At 29.7% G+C, this 18,008-nt stretch overlaps 1 protein-coding gene and 1 pseudogene across 1 annotated transcript; both read right to left on the bottom strand.

Moving 5' to 3' along the window:
* Positions 1-4,257: 4,257 nt before the first annotated feature.
* Positions 4,258-5,904, bottom strand: LOC124913685 (annotated as a pseudogene).
* A 5,792-nt stretch (positions 5,905-11,696) lies between these two features.
* On the bottom strand, positions 11,697-13,443 carry LOC124913675 (probable 2-oxoglutarate-dependent dioxygenase AOP1). The gene is made up of 3 exons (XM_047454089.1): positions 12,839-13,443; positions 12,392-12,725; positions 11,697-11,966 (listed from the first exon to the last, which is right to left on the bottom strand). The coding sequence occupies exons 1-3, from the start codon at positions 13,210-13,212 to the stop codon at positions 11,709-11,711; spliced, it is 966 nt and encodes a 321-aa protein (XP_047310045.1). The 5' UTR covers positions 13,213-13,443; the 3' UTR covers positions 11,697-11,708.
* Between the last annotated feature and the right edge of the window lie 4,565 nt (positions 13,444-18,008).

Genomic DNA, 18,008 nt, shown 5'->3' with positions numbered 1-18,008 from the left:
TCCGGTCATCTTTATTTGTCTGAGCGGTTTTGATAATCTTGCTCGTCGCCTCAGCTTCTATAGCCTGAGTGACAGTTTCCACGACTTTATTGATTTGATCCGAAGTTTCCAGAGGAACTTCGTCAACCGCAACCCCCGCAGGCTGAATGTGGGAGTTTTGGGGATTAGAGTGGTGAGATCGGACAAGGGTACTTACCTCATGCATCGAGGCCCTTTGTGATGTAAAGTTTCTGGCTTTGCTTGCCGATGATTCTGCCGGATTTGGTGGAGGGATTTGTTCGGCTCCGCTTTGCTCAGCGCCTAGTGTAACCGTGGGGAACTCCACATTGAGTGGAATAGGAGTAGAGGAAGCCGTGCGGTTCTCCGAGTCGGCTGGTTTGGAAGACTTAGTTTTCTCAGAGTCGGTTGATGGACTCTCCAATTTTTCAACTACCGGCTTTTTTCCCTTCTTGGCCATCTTCTTGACCGAAGGTTTCTTAGCCTTTGGTTCTGCTTCAGTTGCTTTTGCCTTTTTCGCTTTTGGTTCGACTTCCTTTGGCGCTTTCTCACGTGGAGGTTTTTCGGCTCGGTGATGACTTTTCTCGATATTTTCTTAGTTGAAAATTTTGGACATGGAAAGAGGGGTACCTGGTCCGGTTTGGATCCCAAGATGCTGCAAAATCATGTCGATTTGCATGGCGTATCCTAGGGATCGGTTCTTCATTCTGGCTACCATTGAACATAAGTTTTCAAACAGCACGTCGTTCTAGTCTACTTTATCTCCTCGAACGATGTTGGCCATCATCTCAAACTTTGACCGAGTTAGATTGTCGAAGTTACCTCCTTTTCCTTGAAGGGATTTGAAAATAATGTCCAGAAGCCACCGGAATTGGAATTCCAATTCGCTCTTTTTCCCGGTGTACTTAATCAGTTTATCCGAATTAGATATGATCTTTTTCACCTCCACCGCTTCGGCTTCGGCTAGTTCGGTTGAGAAATCTCGCCCTTCCGAGGGCAGTTGAAGAGCCGTCGCGAACGTTTCCTCCGTCAGATCGAAGGTTTGTCCGCCCACCGTGGAAGAGATCACCCTCTTCTTCAGACTTGCGTTTTCGAAGAATGCCGTAACTTCGTCTTGATGGTGAGTGAACGAACCGCCCATAAACTTTTCCAGCCTAGAGTCCTTCAAGGATGCTATCATTAGTTTCTTTCTCCATAATGTCTTCGAAATCGACCTGCAAGATGTAGACGAAAAGTGCATTATCACGTCCCATTATGAGTGAAGAAAGCTTTGCATATTGAGAGATCTTTAAAAATTCTTAAGAACAAGGGCAGTTTTTAAGAGAGAGAGTAAGCGTGAGGATTATGAGTGATCCAATTTCTTTATATAGGGAGTTGGTTGTAACGGTTATGTAACTAAACCGTCACGGCGTCCTAGAAAGAGGCGCCAAATTTCTCTCCAAAAGTTACTACGGTAACTGTTGGCGGTAAATGGTGGGCGGTAAAATAGAGCGGTAAACTAGGGGAGGTAAACTATTAATTGAGCCGGATTTTGTTTTGCTGAATTTTGTTTAGCCAAAATTTGATGTGAAGCCGAAATTTAGGCTTTAACCGAAATGTTTGACCGATTTTTTAAGGATACCGAAATTCTAATTTTAAGCCGGAATCATTAGGATAAGCATATAACTTAGGTTAAAGACATGCATTTTATTTAAATTGATCGGTTTTAAATAAGAAAAGCTGATTTATTCATTTAGAGACAAAGAAAAACTAGTCTAGATTTTCCAGTCTCAGCTATTGTTGTGACATCCTTGCTTCGATCCGTTGAATCCATCTTCCCAGCGTTTCATCTGTCAGAATGTTAGCCGAGCTGATCGAGGTTCTAGGTTCGTATTCCGGAAGGACGGAACGAAGATACTGGCTGATCTGAGGAGCGAATCTGATTCTTCTTCTGCCGGTTGAAATGCATGCCTTCAGATGACTGAAGATAATAGATGCCCAGTTGATGGGCATGGGTTGGAATATTGCGGCCATGATTTCGAACACTTGCCAAGTGTAGTTCTGGTTCGGCATGTGTCCCAAGACGAACCGTTAAATGATTTCTTAAAGGATTTGGATATGGGGATCCAGATTATCCTTTAGGCCGTGACTACCGACCGAATAGGAGGAAGACCTAGAAAAGATGTAGCCGAAACTCCCGATTATTTGGTTGGAAAGGGATGGAAAATCCGAAAACCCTTCGGATAGAAGTTCAAAGAACTCTGCGAATGAGTCCTCAGTGATTCGATAGAAGTCGGAATCGATGTAAGTTGTTATACTTCCATCGTTTCTTACTTCCGCATTGTTAAAGAACTCGGTAACCTCCTCATCGAGAATGCAATATGTTCTTTTGAGAAAGTTCTTCAGCCCGGTTTGAGTTAGCAGACTGCAGATCATCATTTTCGTTCTTGGATCTTGAATATGATCAAAGTGGACCATCAGAGAGTTTTTGATTTGAGCATTCATCTTTGAAGATTTGAGCGAGATACAACTGTTGGGTTTAGAGAGAGAGTGGGCAAGATGTTGTGAGTTGATTTGTGAGTGAGTAGGTGCTTTATATAGGAGAGCGGTTACAAGGCATTTAATGAGAATGTTTTAAAAAGATCCAACCGTTACGTATTGTCCATATTTTCACATTAAATGTTTGTTACCTTTTCAAGGGAATATTTTTGAAACGGTACAGCATAGACTAGTCACGCTTATCCGGACAAGTCACGCCTTTTGAGGAATGAGCATGCCTGTTCCCAATGTTGATTTCAATATATTCGGTTTTAGACAATTTTTGGCTTGATTTTGTGAGAAGCGGTAGCTTCTCCCTGACAGGATGTTGGTTTCTACATAAATGTTTTTAAGTTTTAAATGTTTTTAGGCTCAAGCCGAAAGAAGAGATGATTATCATTGAAGTATGATGTCGAACCGATAGTACACCAAAATTATCGGTTCAACGGTTGATTAGAAAATAACCGATAGAAAGACAAGATTAATTGGTTATGTGGATAAAGACAGATATATCCTAAGATTAGTAATGAGAGGGGTCGAATGCTGGAGTCTTTTTGGCCTTGTCTTTATCCCATTTGTCGATCTGTTCTTGTTTCCTCTCCTTTGTTAACAGCTGGTTTGGATGGAGAGCGATACTTGAGCCGTGATAGTTGGTGAAGTGATTGAACAAGCCGCTTAGCTGCGGAGCGTAACCGGTTTGCCCTTTTTCGGAGATGATCATCTCCTTCAGATTATCGAAGATAATCCGAGACCAGTTCACTAGAGTACCTTAGATGATGGAAACCATCATCTCAAAGATCTATTGGGTGTATGATTGAACCTTTTCCCTGGCCAGGATGGCCTTTCCCAGGATCTTGCACAAGACCTGGTATTCATTTGTCAGTAGGCTCTTGGGTCCCCAGGTGTTAACTGGAGTCATAAAGCCGGAAAAGTGGTGTCTCATCTCATCGATGAACACTGGAGAGTAGGTGAGATTAGTGAACCCTTTAGTGGGCAACCCGCAAGCTGTTGCGAAGTCTGTGTCACTGATGAGAAATGACTTACCGTGGATTTGAGCAAAGATGATGTCTTTATGTATCACCCTTGTTGTTTGAAAGAATTCATTGACTACCTCGTAGTCAATGGCGTACCGGTTTTCAAGGAATTTCCTTAAGCCGGAGTGTTCGATAGATCGAAAGATGCATTGGACTTCATTATCCTCGCATTCAAAATCGGCTAGAAGGAATTTTTTAGAGAGATGGCCATGCATTTTGCTTAAGTGTTTTTGATGAATAGTATTTTAAGATAGGATTAGAGATGTTGTTTAAATAGCTAAGGGATGGTTTTACAATATAATTTGTTTCTAATAAAAACAGACTATTTTTTCTTTTGTTATAAGCAATATATTTATTGGTATTGGATTTATTTTTAATAAAACTGTTTTTTCTTTTTGATTATTTAATTAACACTCCCAAACATATATTTTTACTTCACTTTCTATAAACAACATCTTCCCGCGAGAAAGAATACATGATCAATATGAACGAAACAAAAATAATTGAAAGTTTAGAAATAATTAAGACATACATAACTTTTAATTATTAAGAGTGGCCATCATATCATGTATGTGTTTTGGACAAGTTAATCCGGGCAGAGAGCCAAAACATTTGTAAGTGTTATCAAGAATTTGTAAGTGTCCTACCAACCTCTGAGACGAAATCGTTTGCTTTCTTTCTCTATTTAGTGGAAAAGCTTTAGCGCCTTTTAGCTGCAAATGGTTTCAACTGAGACCCTTTTCGATCATGACAGATGGACATGGATCTCCTCCAAACATCTCAGGTGCCACCCTAATGCAAACCTGCAAATTGCAATACACTTCACTTTCTAAGCAAAAACCCACCATCGAGTCTTTACAATTATAATAAAACTTAGAAGAAAAAGAAGAAGATTTGTTGGTGGTTTGTTACCCTTTCAAAGGCATAGTAGGAATGAACATCATGACAGACACCCTGAGTGAAGGTTCCACAAGAGCCTTGCGGAGTTCCAAAGCTAGCAAATTTGATTGAGGAGATGTGCTGACCGGGGCCCGGGGGCACATGATAGGTGAGCTTTCGGTCTCAAAGGTTTCTCCATTTTTTCCGAGGCCAGAAGCTGCTAGTTCACTAGAGTGGGTTGCCGCTCAAATATATTTGCACATACACTACCTACCTCTCTTTTCACCAGAGAAATACCAAACAGATTTCCACCCCATTCCTCAAACACAACCAACAGATTCCCACTTGGCTTCAACCAAGATTGAGGAACATGGTACCTGATCAGAATCAAAATCCCCACGTACATCTTCTGTTACCAAAGAAAGAAATAATTTATTGATGCTTTGTATGCAGGCCAGTATCGTCCAATGCTTTCCCCATTTATTCACACTTGACTTTTGCCCATTGTACTCATGTCCAATGTCAAAGGCTCCTCACCAACTGGAGCACTGAAAGTAGCCTGAAAAGTAGTCGGATCACACTTTCAGCTACTCATGAAATCCCATCCCATAAAGTAAACATCATGCAATTGAAGCTCCTCGGTCACCTACTTACCTTATACCAGGTTAGGGAGTACTGTCGTTGTGCCACCATAGAGTCCATCACCCACTCAACGGCGGAGGAACTTCCACTTAAAGAATGGAGACTCAATTCTTCTCCCTTTAGACCAATCTGATTAGGATCAGGAGAGGAGGCAAATTAATAAAGTCTATCAAAACATAATCCAACTTAGATAGTGCAACAGACCTTGTAGGACCAATTTAGAATTCAAGGATGCTTATGAAGACAAACATTCTAGTCAATTCCATTGCAAACAAATCTATCACCAAAACACTTTCTCATTGTTGGGCGAGTAGTCTTGTTACTTGTTAGAGACATTGTTAACATTCTGAATTCAAATCTTTATGTTTTTTATGAAATATAATTTATGTTAGAGAAAAACAAAATTAATTTCGAACTTTTTGGATCACATTTTTTGCAACATCAACTTTCCTACCTTCTAGATGCATGGTTACATCAACTAGGTTATACTTGTGTGGTGACACGCAATAGTGTTTTTTGTCGATATGGAAGCTTCTAAATTTGTTAGCCAAATGATCAGCACTTGAACATTGATAATTTCATCAATGTTGAAATAGGAAAAGCAATCTCTTATGTTTGTTGCCCTTATTCAATGTTGTTATATAAGAAGAACAAAAAATTACCTCTAACACAAAGCATCATGTTAAAGCATTAAGAGATGTAGAGCAATCTCATATGTTTGCCTTGATTCAATGTAGTTAATATATATGAACCAGAAACAATAAATTACCTCAATCCAAATTTTTGCAACTTCCAATTGACTATAGGCTAGATATCTACGCCAATTTGGGAACATCCCTGGAAAAGCGCAACCAACTGTGTCATCTTGTACACTTTGAATAGATTCTTAGATCAAAGAAAATAGTTAGATTCAAGTATAGAAAGTAAATTTGAATGTTGAAGCTAAGGATGACAATTTGAAATCGCTCCGCGAAAATCGAACCGAATTGTCCCGTTTGGGACGTTTTTTTCTCAAAACCGAACGGGAATAGGGTGGGATGGTATTTATATCCCCGACCCGCCCCAATCTCACCCCAATTATGCCCCGAATACTATAAAACATAATTAAATATATTAAATTATCAATATATTTATTTATTTCTTTTAATTTTATTTCTTTTAATTTTATTTCTTTATAATAATATAATATTTTAATATATTACAATATATATTATATTTAAAAATATGTTTATATAATATTATTTTATACTTTTTTTATTTTTTAAAAAATATTTTATTAACGGTGCTCTGCGGGGATTCCCAAAAACTGAACAAAATCGAAAGGGGTGGTGATGGTATTAAAAAATCTCCAAAATAAAAACGGGACGGGAATGATAAAATCATTCCTCGTTCTGAACCGTCTCATTGTCATCCATAGTTGAAGTCAATCTCTTACAAATTTTATGATAATACTAAAAAGTGTTTTAGAAATACATTTTCTTATGCACAGCAAGAAACAAGATTCTTTATTGAAATTGAAAATTAATCGCTAAAAATTGAACACAGAAAATTAAGTATAAATAAGTGAGATTAATATAAACTAATATGAAAAAAATATATATCTAATTTTAAGTATAATTCAACCCATTTTAAAATTCAACACATTAAGCATCGATGAGCTTGGACATTGTTGGTCATTGGAGCCCAACCCTAGACTTCTATAGTATAATGCTTACAATATATACTTTGCAAAAAAATACAGAAACTAACCAATATTCTTCGCAGCAGTTTCAAAAATCACTTCATCTGCCGGGAATGGCCGAGCTAGAATTTCAAATTTATTTAGGCTAAAAATATTTTTACAAAAACTAATATAACACAATATTTTTTTAAATAGTCTTTGATATATTAAAAAATATGAATCAATTAATTAGTATAACGAAACAAAGCATGATATTAGAAAAATAAAACAAAGAGAAAAAAATAAATATCTTAGACCAAAGATTAAAAAACATAATATTTATTATCGAAGTTGGGATTTACGATTTTTTGAAATATAATATATTAGATAATAAGAAAATTATCATCGAAACATGAATAATGTAAAAACGATTCATATAGACACAAATTACTATAAAATTGAAATTATACAAACATGATAAAAGAATGAATTTCAATCTAAGCCGGCATAATGTAATCTTCCGATTTAGCCTTACAAGTTATAGAGACCTAAGGGTTAGTGAGAAAAAAATTTAATTTTCATATTATGACTGTGACTATTATTGTTAGGGACATAATTTTTTTAATTAAGCTGAATAAATTACATAATTTAATGGTACGTAACTAGATTTAATTTGGAATAAATAAATTATAAAAAAAATTAATTAGAAAATGATAAATTATATATTATTGAGTAAGTTATTTATTTAGGAATGAATAAATTAGGAGGTTATTTATGATAAAAAATAATATATAATATATTAGTATTGTGTGGTTAGATTTTTTTTCTATTAATTTAAGAAAATTAAATCTAGGTGGTTTAATAAAATAAATATATTATATAATATATTAATTAGAACTATATATTAGTTATATAAATATATTAAATCTAGGTGTTTTAATAGAATAAATATATATAATTAATTAGATCTAGGAGTAGGGTCTCCGGGCTAGTATATAAAAATTAATAAATAGTATATAAAAATTAATAAATTATGAAGTTATATAATTATATATTATATAACTATTAGTATTATTATATAACTATTAGTATTAGGGAGATGAGTCCTCCGGGCTATACCCCGCCCGTGTCTACCTGCACATATTGATGAGTATCTTGAGTAACACAAATAAAGAAAAATTATAATAATACACTATTCAGTTTCTTTACAGCCTGTTTTCCAAAATCAAATAGTTAAACCTTATAACATGTCTTTTGTCTTGCGTCAATTCTCAAACTAATTTCGTTTATTGTTCAACTTTTCAAATTAATTTGCTTTATTTATTTTTAATCAAATTTACTTAATTATTTAAATTTAGTTTTTTTATTTTTATTTTTTAAATTATTTATATTTAATTTTATTATTAAATATATATATATTTAAATTATTATTTTTATTAAAAATTTTAAATTATTATTTTTTTATAAATTTGATTATTTATATTTTGATATATATATATATATATATATATATATATATATATATATATATATAAATTAATATAGTAAATTATTATTTTATAAATTTGATTATTTATATTTTAATTATTATTTACTTTTAATTATTATTTTATATAATTATTTTTTTAACATTTAATCCAATATTATATAAATGAGAATAGTTTAATTTAATAACAAAAATATTTTTTTTTAAAACACGATCGTTCAAAGTGTCACCAAATAAAGTGAAAAATAACAAGATTAACTATTTGATAATTTTATGGAAAGTGCCAAGAAGATTATACGAGACGTAGTTAAAAATGTATTGAGTAAAATCGTTAATAATTTAGAGGAGAATGATTGTATTGTTTTTATAAATTATTATATATTATAATGGTTAAAATATTTTAAATTTATTAATATTTATCAATTATTTATGAGTACGGTGAAGTGAATATTTATTATATTATATAAATAATATTTTAAATATAAATATATATATTAAATTTTAAATTATAAAATTTATAAAAATAATAATTTAATATATATATATATATATTAAAATATAAATAATCATGTAAATATATATATCAAAATCTAATTTATAAAAATAATAATTTAAATATTTTAATAAAAAATAATAATTTAAATATATATATTTAATAAGAGTTTAAATATAATAAATTAAAAAAATTAAAATTAAAAATATATATATATAAATTGAGTTTAAATAATAAAGTAGGTTAGTTTAAAAATAAATTAACAAATTAAATTAGTTTGAAAAGTTAAACATAAATAAGGTTAGTTTGAAAATTGGTTCTTTTATCTTCTTCTTTGCGACTAACTTATAACTTTCATCTTTGGCATGAATGAATACACTTGTTCATCAAAAGAGAAAGATGGTTTCACTGCATAACAAATTAAGGCACACAATCAATATTTTTCAGCTCTCTTCACTTGGCAACATGTTGGATCCCACAAAATGCCATTGCTCAACAAGACAAACATAATCACAAATTCACACACGACTATATTAACATAAACAGAAAGATTAATACATATTTTTTAAAAATGTTCATTTATATTAAAAATGAAAAAAAAAATTGTTTAAGCAAAACAACAAAACATGACATGAAAATAACAAATAAAAAAATAATACTTAAAAAATTATCGAGTTCGTAAATTCTCGAGAAGAATGATTAACTCTCCGACAAACTCTACTAGCTTTCCTAAACGAATCTCACAAAATATCATAATAATAGTATTATGAATGATACGCATCGAACAATTACGATCATTAAAAGTTCGACAATTTTTCTCCAACCATATAATCCACCAAAAAATAATTTTGATAGTAACACAAATATGTAGGTCTGCTATATAGCCGCATCAATACCATTATTATTGTTATTATTATTATTAACTCGTATTAACGTTACATATTGACGTTACAAAACAAAATCTTAATACTTTAACCTGGGTCATGTGACATTAGCTTAAAATTGTGAAATAATAAAGAAGAAGAAAAAAATGTCCTCTTAAAAACAATATATAATAACAATTTCTCATTTTAAAAATGGTAAGTAGGGTTTAGATAAGGCCAAAAAGTTGTCATTTTTTTTTATAGCTAATCAATCAAGTGGTCTCAATTAGCTAATAATTAAATATGATGTCTTTTTTCCAAAAGAAAAAAATATATTATATGATGTCTAATTAAATTTAGTTTAATACTAATTTAAAAGACAATCCAAGATGAAATAATAATGACTATTAAATAAATAAATAAATAAAATCCTTTGAGAATTGTTCCAATCCAGCTGTATAGCAATTGTAAGCTTAGATTACTTCGAATATTCACGTAATCAAAAACAGATAAAAAAAATAGAGAGAGGATAGATTTACAAAAATGAACTTAAAAGAAAATAAGGTAAAAATTATTAATGAAACAATTTAAATAATAGACCTCTTTTTTAGAATTAAAGAAAAAGTAATAAATTTTAAAAAAAAAAAATTATGTTTTTGTCACTCAAACAATTTTAATTTTCCTTATTAAACAAAATATAATAGAATCACTATATTGTTTAGAAATGATTGGGACAGAGAATTTTGGGAGAGTATTTGTTGAAAAAATAAAAAAAAATTCTTTCTTCTCTTTCCTCACATTTTCTTATTTTTTTTAATAAGATGTGATGACACGTCATTCCCTCTCTTATTCTCTCTTCTAAATTCATTCGTCCAATCACTCTTCATATTAAGAAAATTTGTTTTCCTTTAGCGACGGTAGATTATTGTTATTGCAAATACAATAAATTCATTAATTTGCACACAACGACAGTTTATAGTGTGGTTCATGTTTCTATCAAACTGGTGTCAAATACCATCGTTTGGTTCTGATGGCTAACTAACGACTGGTGTCAAATACCATCGTTTGGTTCTGATGGCTAACTAACAACGAACGAGATAAAAGTTTTAACAGCATTATTTGGATTTATTATTGCTTGATTTTATACTAATAAAAAAAAATGTATGTTTGGAGGGGTGGAATTGGTATTAAAATTATAACTCCATTACAATTCAATTCCTATTTTAAAAAAAATTATAAAATTATAATTCAATCTCAATTCTTATGTTTAAAAATAAATATAATAAAAATAATTTTAATATATATTATATATTTTATTAAAATATTGATTTAACATAACCAATTAATATAGCTTAAGTGTTAAAAAAAATTAAGATTCAATTTTTTTTAAAAATATATGTTTAAAATTTTAATTTCTTAAATTAAATATATATATATATATAAATATATTAGTTCGACATTTTAACTTTCTAAATTCAAAAATAAAATAACGGTTTAACTTATTAACTTCTTAAATTAAAAAGAATATATATATATATATATATATATATATATATATATATATATATATATATTAATTCAAAATGTATATTCGTTCGATATTTTAACATTCTAAATTAAAAAAAAAAAAAAATTATTCCTTGAAAACTTTAATCGTGTTTTAAATGATAAAATATTAAGTTATTTTATTTGAAAAAAAACATTAAAAAATTTAAAATTACAATTCCAACTTAAAAAGAATGGAATTGAGAAATATAAAATTATATACTATAATTTAATTTCAATGAAATTCTAATTTCGATTTCAATTCTTAATATTAAAGACCAGCTTAGAAATTGGAAATAACTATTCTCAATGTCAATTACTCTTACCAAACACACAGATTTAATTGATCAATACTCAGAAAGTAAAATTAAACTCTATTTTATTAATAATATAGATTAATACAAATAATATATTGCATACAAAGCTAACACATCCATTTAAAGAGAAACAAAGAAAATACAGAATGTTTATTGATTACATAGAAAAGAAAAACAATGACATTACAATCATTTAGATTTGAGATTTTTTTATATTTTTTTAAATATATAATAATGCAAGCTTGATGATGACATACAAATTGATAATTAATCCATCAGGTGGTTTGCAACTCACAATAAGCTTTGAGGGCAACAACATTCTCTAGCCTACGATTCTCCGGCATGTTATAGTATGATAGATATCCAAGATGATCAAACGGCGTATACAACAAAGGATGATCATCGTCTACAAGCTCCTCGGGTGTTTCAACCTTCCCATCGAGGAAGGAAAACTGTGCAATAGTGTATCTTGTCGTCTTTCCGTTCATCATAACTCGATGAAAAGGAGAGTGAACTCTTCCGTTGCTCCATGCCTATATATTAGAACAAACATATTTTTTGGAAACAGTTTATGAAGTTTGATCAAAGTCTTAGCCGATTTGAAAAAAAAAATATTGATAAATTTTATTGAAAACACTTTTTTTCTAAGTATTTCATGCGGATTTTGAGAGATTAGATAATGTTTTAAAACATAACTTAATTCAACATATATTCGTAAATTTGTTAGACTTTTTATCGTTCAAACTTATAGTGAGCTCTAACTTGAGAAAATATTTTCTAATCGCCCTATGTTATGTAACATCATTTGATCATGTCATTTTGATATTGGTTGTTTCTTGGACTTAATTACCTACTAATTAATGTCACAAATTGATTTGTTTTTCATAGAAAAAATTGACTTTAACACTTAGATAAATAAAAATGGTTTAACTTCCTACATAATTATAATTATTATTACCATGAAAGCATCTCCTGCTGTGACAATGAAGGATGATGGAGACGACAATTGATCCACAATAAACCATTGGCCATCATCTTTGGCTTGCATCTCTAATCCGTTTATTTGATTTTGATGAAGTATGGAGACGAAGTCCTTATCAGTGTGTGCCACGAACCCGTAGTTACTCTCGTTATCTTCTGGCTGTCTATACTTCATCACCCGACATAAGTAGGTCACCGACTTCAAATAAGAATCCATATATTTTTGATCCACTCCATAGATATCGAAAACCATCCTCAACACCATTTGCTCCAGCTCAACCATTTTCTTCGAGTATGCCTCCATCGTCTCACTAGAAATACAAAAACTCATCATAGTTAGTGAAAGAATACTAAAGTGAACTTTTAACGACAAGATAACCGTCGTTAAACGTTTTAGCGACGGTTGTGTTCTCTTTTTTTTTACCTAAATTTGGGATTCCCGTTTGGCCACATTAGTTTGGTGAAGGTTTCAACTCCTTCCTTAGTGTTGGGTTGATCGATGCCTAGGCTTTCGTAAAGAGGGATGAAAGGTATCTGACCGACGTAACCGTATAAGGGTTTGTTGGATTCGTTCTTCATCTTTGTGTCCAAGGGAAGATCAAACAATTCCTCCGTTGTATTAAGAATGGTGTCGTGAAACTCCCTGGTCACTTTTTCATACACTGCTATAAAGCAGCCATACTCTTCAAAGGCGCGGCGAATTTCTTCGCTTGTTGTCAACCATGAAGTTGTGCCCGGTTTAAGGTTTTCAGGGTTGATATCAATAACGGGAAGTTTGTGTTCTTTTGGATGTCCCATTTCTCTCTAACACCACACAAGTTGAATCAATCAAATGTAAGGAGAAGATGAAGAAATGTATTTGATTTTGAAGTGAGATGGAATGCATGTTAAATAAAGGAGAAAACTCTTCATTCTTTTTTTTTTTGTTAAGAAGAAAACTAGTAAATAAGCTCCTAAACTTATTTTCTTAATATGAACCTATAAACTTTGTTTTCTATTTAGGTCCCTGAAATTCTGAAAAATAATAAATGTAAACACCATCATTAAGTGTAAATATTCTAACCTACTTATGGCGAAACCATTTTTACGAACTAGTCTTGACATCGGTCACATCATAAAAATATAAATATCTTGACATCAGTTAAAGTCATAAAAATATAACTATAAATTAAGAGCAAGGATCTCATCAAATAAATCTACCATAAATTACACTTCTTATTTGACTTGAACAAATTATAAAACTTGATATATATACTTCTCAACAACCCATTATCAAATTTTGTATAACTCAAGTCATGTTTAAAGAATTCCAAGAAAATACACAAATATTTCAAAAAAAAAGGAGTAGAACAAAATTATACAAAATAGATGGACTTCATTTACTAGATTTAAATCAATGCTCCACATTTGACAATGTGATTTTTTTGGACTAATTCATTAAAATGTAATTTTTTTAATCAAATTGGACAACCCTAATTTATTTGAGAAGGGGGAACTTCTTAAAAGTTTAGTAGCCAAAATTGTATATGATACAAGTTCAAGGGTTAATGAAATAACTTATGAAAGACAATAAGAGATGATGGATGATGATTTAATTAATAGTGGTCATGGGATAATTAAATTAAAGAGACACATTATTTAATTTAAGTTCTGATAAGATTCTTTAATTGCATGGATGTCCCCAAAGTTTTGTCATTTCCTATTGTCTTATCCCTACCTTTTTTTATTTTTTATTATTTTTATGTCAATAATTGCATTCAATCAAATCTCCTGAATTCTATGTTATTTTTATTTAGTATTAATGTTTATACATTTTTTTTTTCTTAACTAGTATAATTTTAAATTTTTGTACTTTTATATTAACTCATCTAAATTTCGTGCATTTACACAAATAAAAATATATATATATATATATATATATAATAATATTTATCTATAAATATTTTAAATATAAATAAAATATGATAATTCAAATACTTTAATAATTAAGCATAATTATATATATATATATATATATATTAGGTAATTAAAAAATTAAGAATTTTTATTATTAAAATGTCCCGCATTCATTAAATTTGATGTTAGATTTTAAAATAAAAATTGTTAGCTTAGTTGGTTAAAGGGTTATACTTTTTTTTTTTTTGTTAGGTTGTAAGTTCAAAATATACTTTAACATTTTTTATTTTATTTTTAATCGTTTTAAGTTTATGGGCAGGTCAATCCAAAATTCGACCCAAGTATTCATTTATTCTCATATATATATCTAAATTAACTATTGTTCACGACCCGACAATTCGAAGACTTTAAAAATTAAGCATTATATATATATATATATATATATATATATATATATATATATATATATATATATATATATATATATATATATATATATATATATATAAATTTTTAAATAAACTAACAACTTGTTATTATCTCATTCATAACAGTGATTTCAATTAAAATAAAAAATCATGACTTGAAATCATTAATAATTAATTTTCATCCATGTTACTATTTAGAAGTTAGCATAAAGTTCAACTCCCTATGTCATATTAATTGGTATTCGTTTTCTATACTAAATATTCTCTTTCTCATTTTAATGTAATTTTTTTTATAAATGATTGTGAGTGGAAAATTGAGATAATTTTAAAAAGAATGACTGTGCCGTAATATGGTTGGCAGAAAAATAATAAAATTTATTTTTCTTATATCTCTCCTCTCTTCTATCTTTTTCCAACTGGTGATATAATACATATCATTCTCTACCGATCCCCTCTCCCAAATTTAAAAATATAACTCCTCAATTTTTTTTAGCTATCTACTCATATATAAAATAAACTAAAAAATAAATATTTAAATTAAAAAGTTAAAAGTTTATGGCTCATAAATAACAAATTTGAAACTAAGTAATTTATTTATTTTAATTATTATATATGTACCTATTTAAATTGAAGTTTAGGACTTTATTTAAATTATCTTTTTTAACTATTTAATATAATATTGACTAACAATAATTCAAGTTAATTTATATATATTGGTTACCATCAAGTTATTATTAACTAATTAATACCATTTTATATACACTATTTGGCTTTTGCTAAAATATGCAAACACAATTATATATATGGTCCCCTCTAATAGACTTAAATCTGGCTGCTACTAATTAAATTGTTAAATTCAGAAAATTGCATTTAATTACTTTAATGGTCCCCTTATAATGAAAACCAAATTTTCATAAATATTTTAGTATATTACAAACATTTTAGTCTGAATTTTTCTCATAACCGATACAAGTGGGAAAAAAAATTACTAGCCTTAGACGAGTCGAGACAGACAAAAAAAACGCATTAATGTGGTCCTCTTTTCTCGCTCTAAAATTAAAAAGTTATTCCTTTTTATGCTTTTAATGACTTTTCTAACAAAAAAAATAAAATAAAATAAAATAAAATAAAAATTTAGTTGACGTTATATTTTATTAGTAATGATATTCTATTTAGTTATCAATGATTTGTCGTTCTTGAATTTATGTAATCGGAATAATACTCTTAATTTTTGATGGGTCATACCCTCAAATCGTGTTGGTGATAATTTTTTAAGTTTGTATTCATATTTTTCTTTGCAGTAAAAAATGGTGTTATCGGATCTAAAGTTATTTTTTAATTTTATAATAAAGAGTTTTTAAAAAATATATTTTATCTAGAGATTTTTTAGTATCTCTAATGATTTTTTGGGGGGAACGGTTAAAACCATTTCATTAAATTCCAAAAGTGGGAGGGTCAAAAATCAAAGCTAGACAAACTCTAGCTATGATTAAGGATGACAATCAAAAGACCCTAAAAAAACTGATTAGTAGTATTCATACATTCTAAAAAACAAATATTATAAACAGAAAAGACTACATTTAAACATAATCATCACAACCTGGAATTTTTGCATGTCATCTATTTTTATTGAGATGCATTCTTCCCCTTGCTCTTCCTCTTCCTCTTCCTCTTCTTAGGGGTAAGCAAACGGGTAAACTCAACCCGTATTACCCAACCCATATTCAACCCAAATTAAATTTACCCAACTCATAACACAACCCATATTATTTACTAATATGGGTTGAGTTGGGTAACCCAAATTAACTTTTTATTTTTTCATTTAACATGTATTTGACTAATTTAACACATTTTTATCCGTTTAACATATTTTTCACGTTTTTTGCACATTTTGACACGTTTAACATATTTTTGACACGTTTAACACGTTTCTCACGTTTAATACATTTTTCACATGTTTTTTTTACGTTTTTAGCACGTTTAACATGTTTAACACGTTGAACATGTTTTTCATATTTTTGGTATGTTTAACACGTTTGACACGTTTTTTATGATTATGACACATCTAACACATTTTTAACACGTTTTTAGCATGTTTAACACGTTTTGACATGTTTAACATTTTTTTCACGTTTTTCACATTTTGACACGTTTTTCACGTTTTTGGCATGTTTTAACACGTTTTTCACGTTTTTTTGCACGTTTTGACACGTTTTTGACACGTTTAACATGTATCCCACATTTTTTACATGTTTAATACGTTTTTCACACGTTTAATGTGCCAAAACGTAAAAAATATGTTAAAATGTCCAAAAAATGTAAAAAATGTGTTAAACGTGTCAAAGAAATGTAAAAAACGTGTTAAACGTCCAAAAGTGTAAAAAAAACATGTTAAACATGTCAAAAATGTGTTAAACGTGTTAAAACTTGTCAAATGTGTGAAACGTGCAAAAAACATGTTAAACATGTCAAAAATATGTTAAATGCGCAAAAAACGTGTTAAACATGTTTCATATCAAAAATGTGTTAAACGTGCCAAAAATGTGAAAAATATGTTAAACATACCAAAATGAGTTAAATGAGCTAAAAATGTGTTAAATGAGCCAAAAATGTGCTAAACGTTTTCAACATGTGAAAAACGTGTTAAACGTGTAAAAACCTTGTAAACATGTGGAAAACGTGTAAACATGTGAAAAATCTATTAAATATGTCAAAAATGTGTTAAATAAACCAAAAATGTAAAAAATATGTCAAACGCATTAAACTTGTCAAAACGTGTTAAACGTGACAAAAAATGTGAAAAAACGTGTTATTAGTGTGAAAATGTGTTAAACGAGTTAAACATATCAAAAACGTGTTAACGTGTGAAAAATGTGTTTTAAGTGTGAAAATGTGTTAAGCATGTCAAAACGTATTAAACGTATTAAACGTGCCAAAACGTGTTAAACGTGTCAAAAACGTGTTAAACATGCCAAAAACGTGTTAAACGTGTGAAAAACATGTTAAACGTGTGAAAAACATGTTAAACATGTCAAAAACATGTTTGACTTGAAGTTGGAAAATGATTAGTTTATATTGGATTAATAATAGAGAATTAAATTAAATTTATATAATTTGAGTAATTCGAGTAACCCTAACCCAACCCAAATTAAACCCAACATATACTCAACCCAACCCAAATTAACTTACCCAAATTAATATTTTGGGTTTGGGTTGGGTTGGGTTTGGGTAAACCCAAATTATGCTCACCCCTCTTCCTCTTACTCTTCC

The sequence above is a fragment of the Impatiens glandulifera genome, chromosome 1, assembly GCF_907164915.1.
Source record: "Impatiens glandulifera chromosome 1, dImpGla2.1, whole genome shotgun sequence".
NCBI classification, from domain to species: domain Eukaryota; kingdom Viridiplantae; phylum Streptophyta; class Magnoliopsida; order Ericales; family Balsaminaceae; genus Impatiens; species Impatiens glandulifera.
The sequence above is the reverse complement of the archived record's forward strand: the minus strand, read 5'-3'. Positions and strand labels throughout refer to the sequence as shown.

Coding starts and splice junctions, on each gene's coding strand:
- LOC124913675 (XM_047454089.1), bottom strand. CDS start 13,212: ATGGGACATCCAAAAGAACACAAACTTCCCGTTATTGATATCAACCCT. Junction 12,726..12,838: donor AACGGGAATCCCAAATTTAG/GTAAAAAAAAAG, acceptor TTGTATTTCTAG/TGAGACGATGGAGGCATACT. Junction 11,967..12,391: donor CAGCAGGAGATGCTTTCATG/GTAATAATAATT, acceptor TCTAATATATAG/GCATGGAGCAACGGAAGAGT.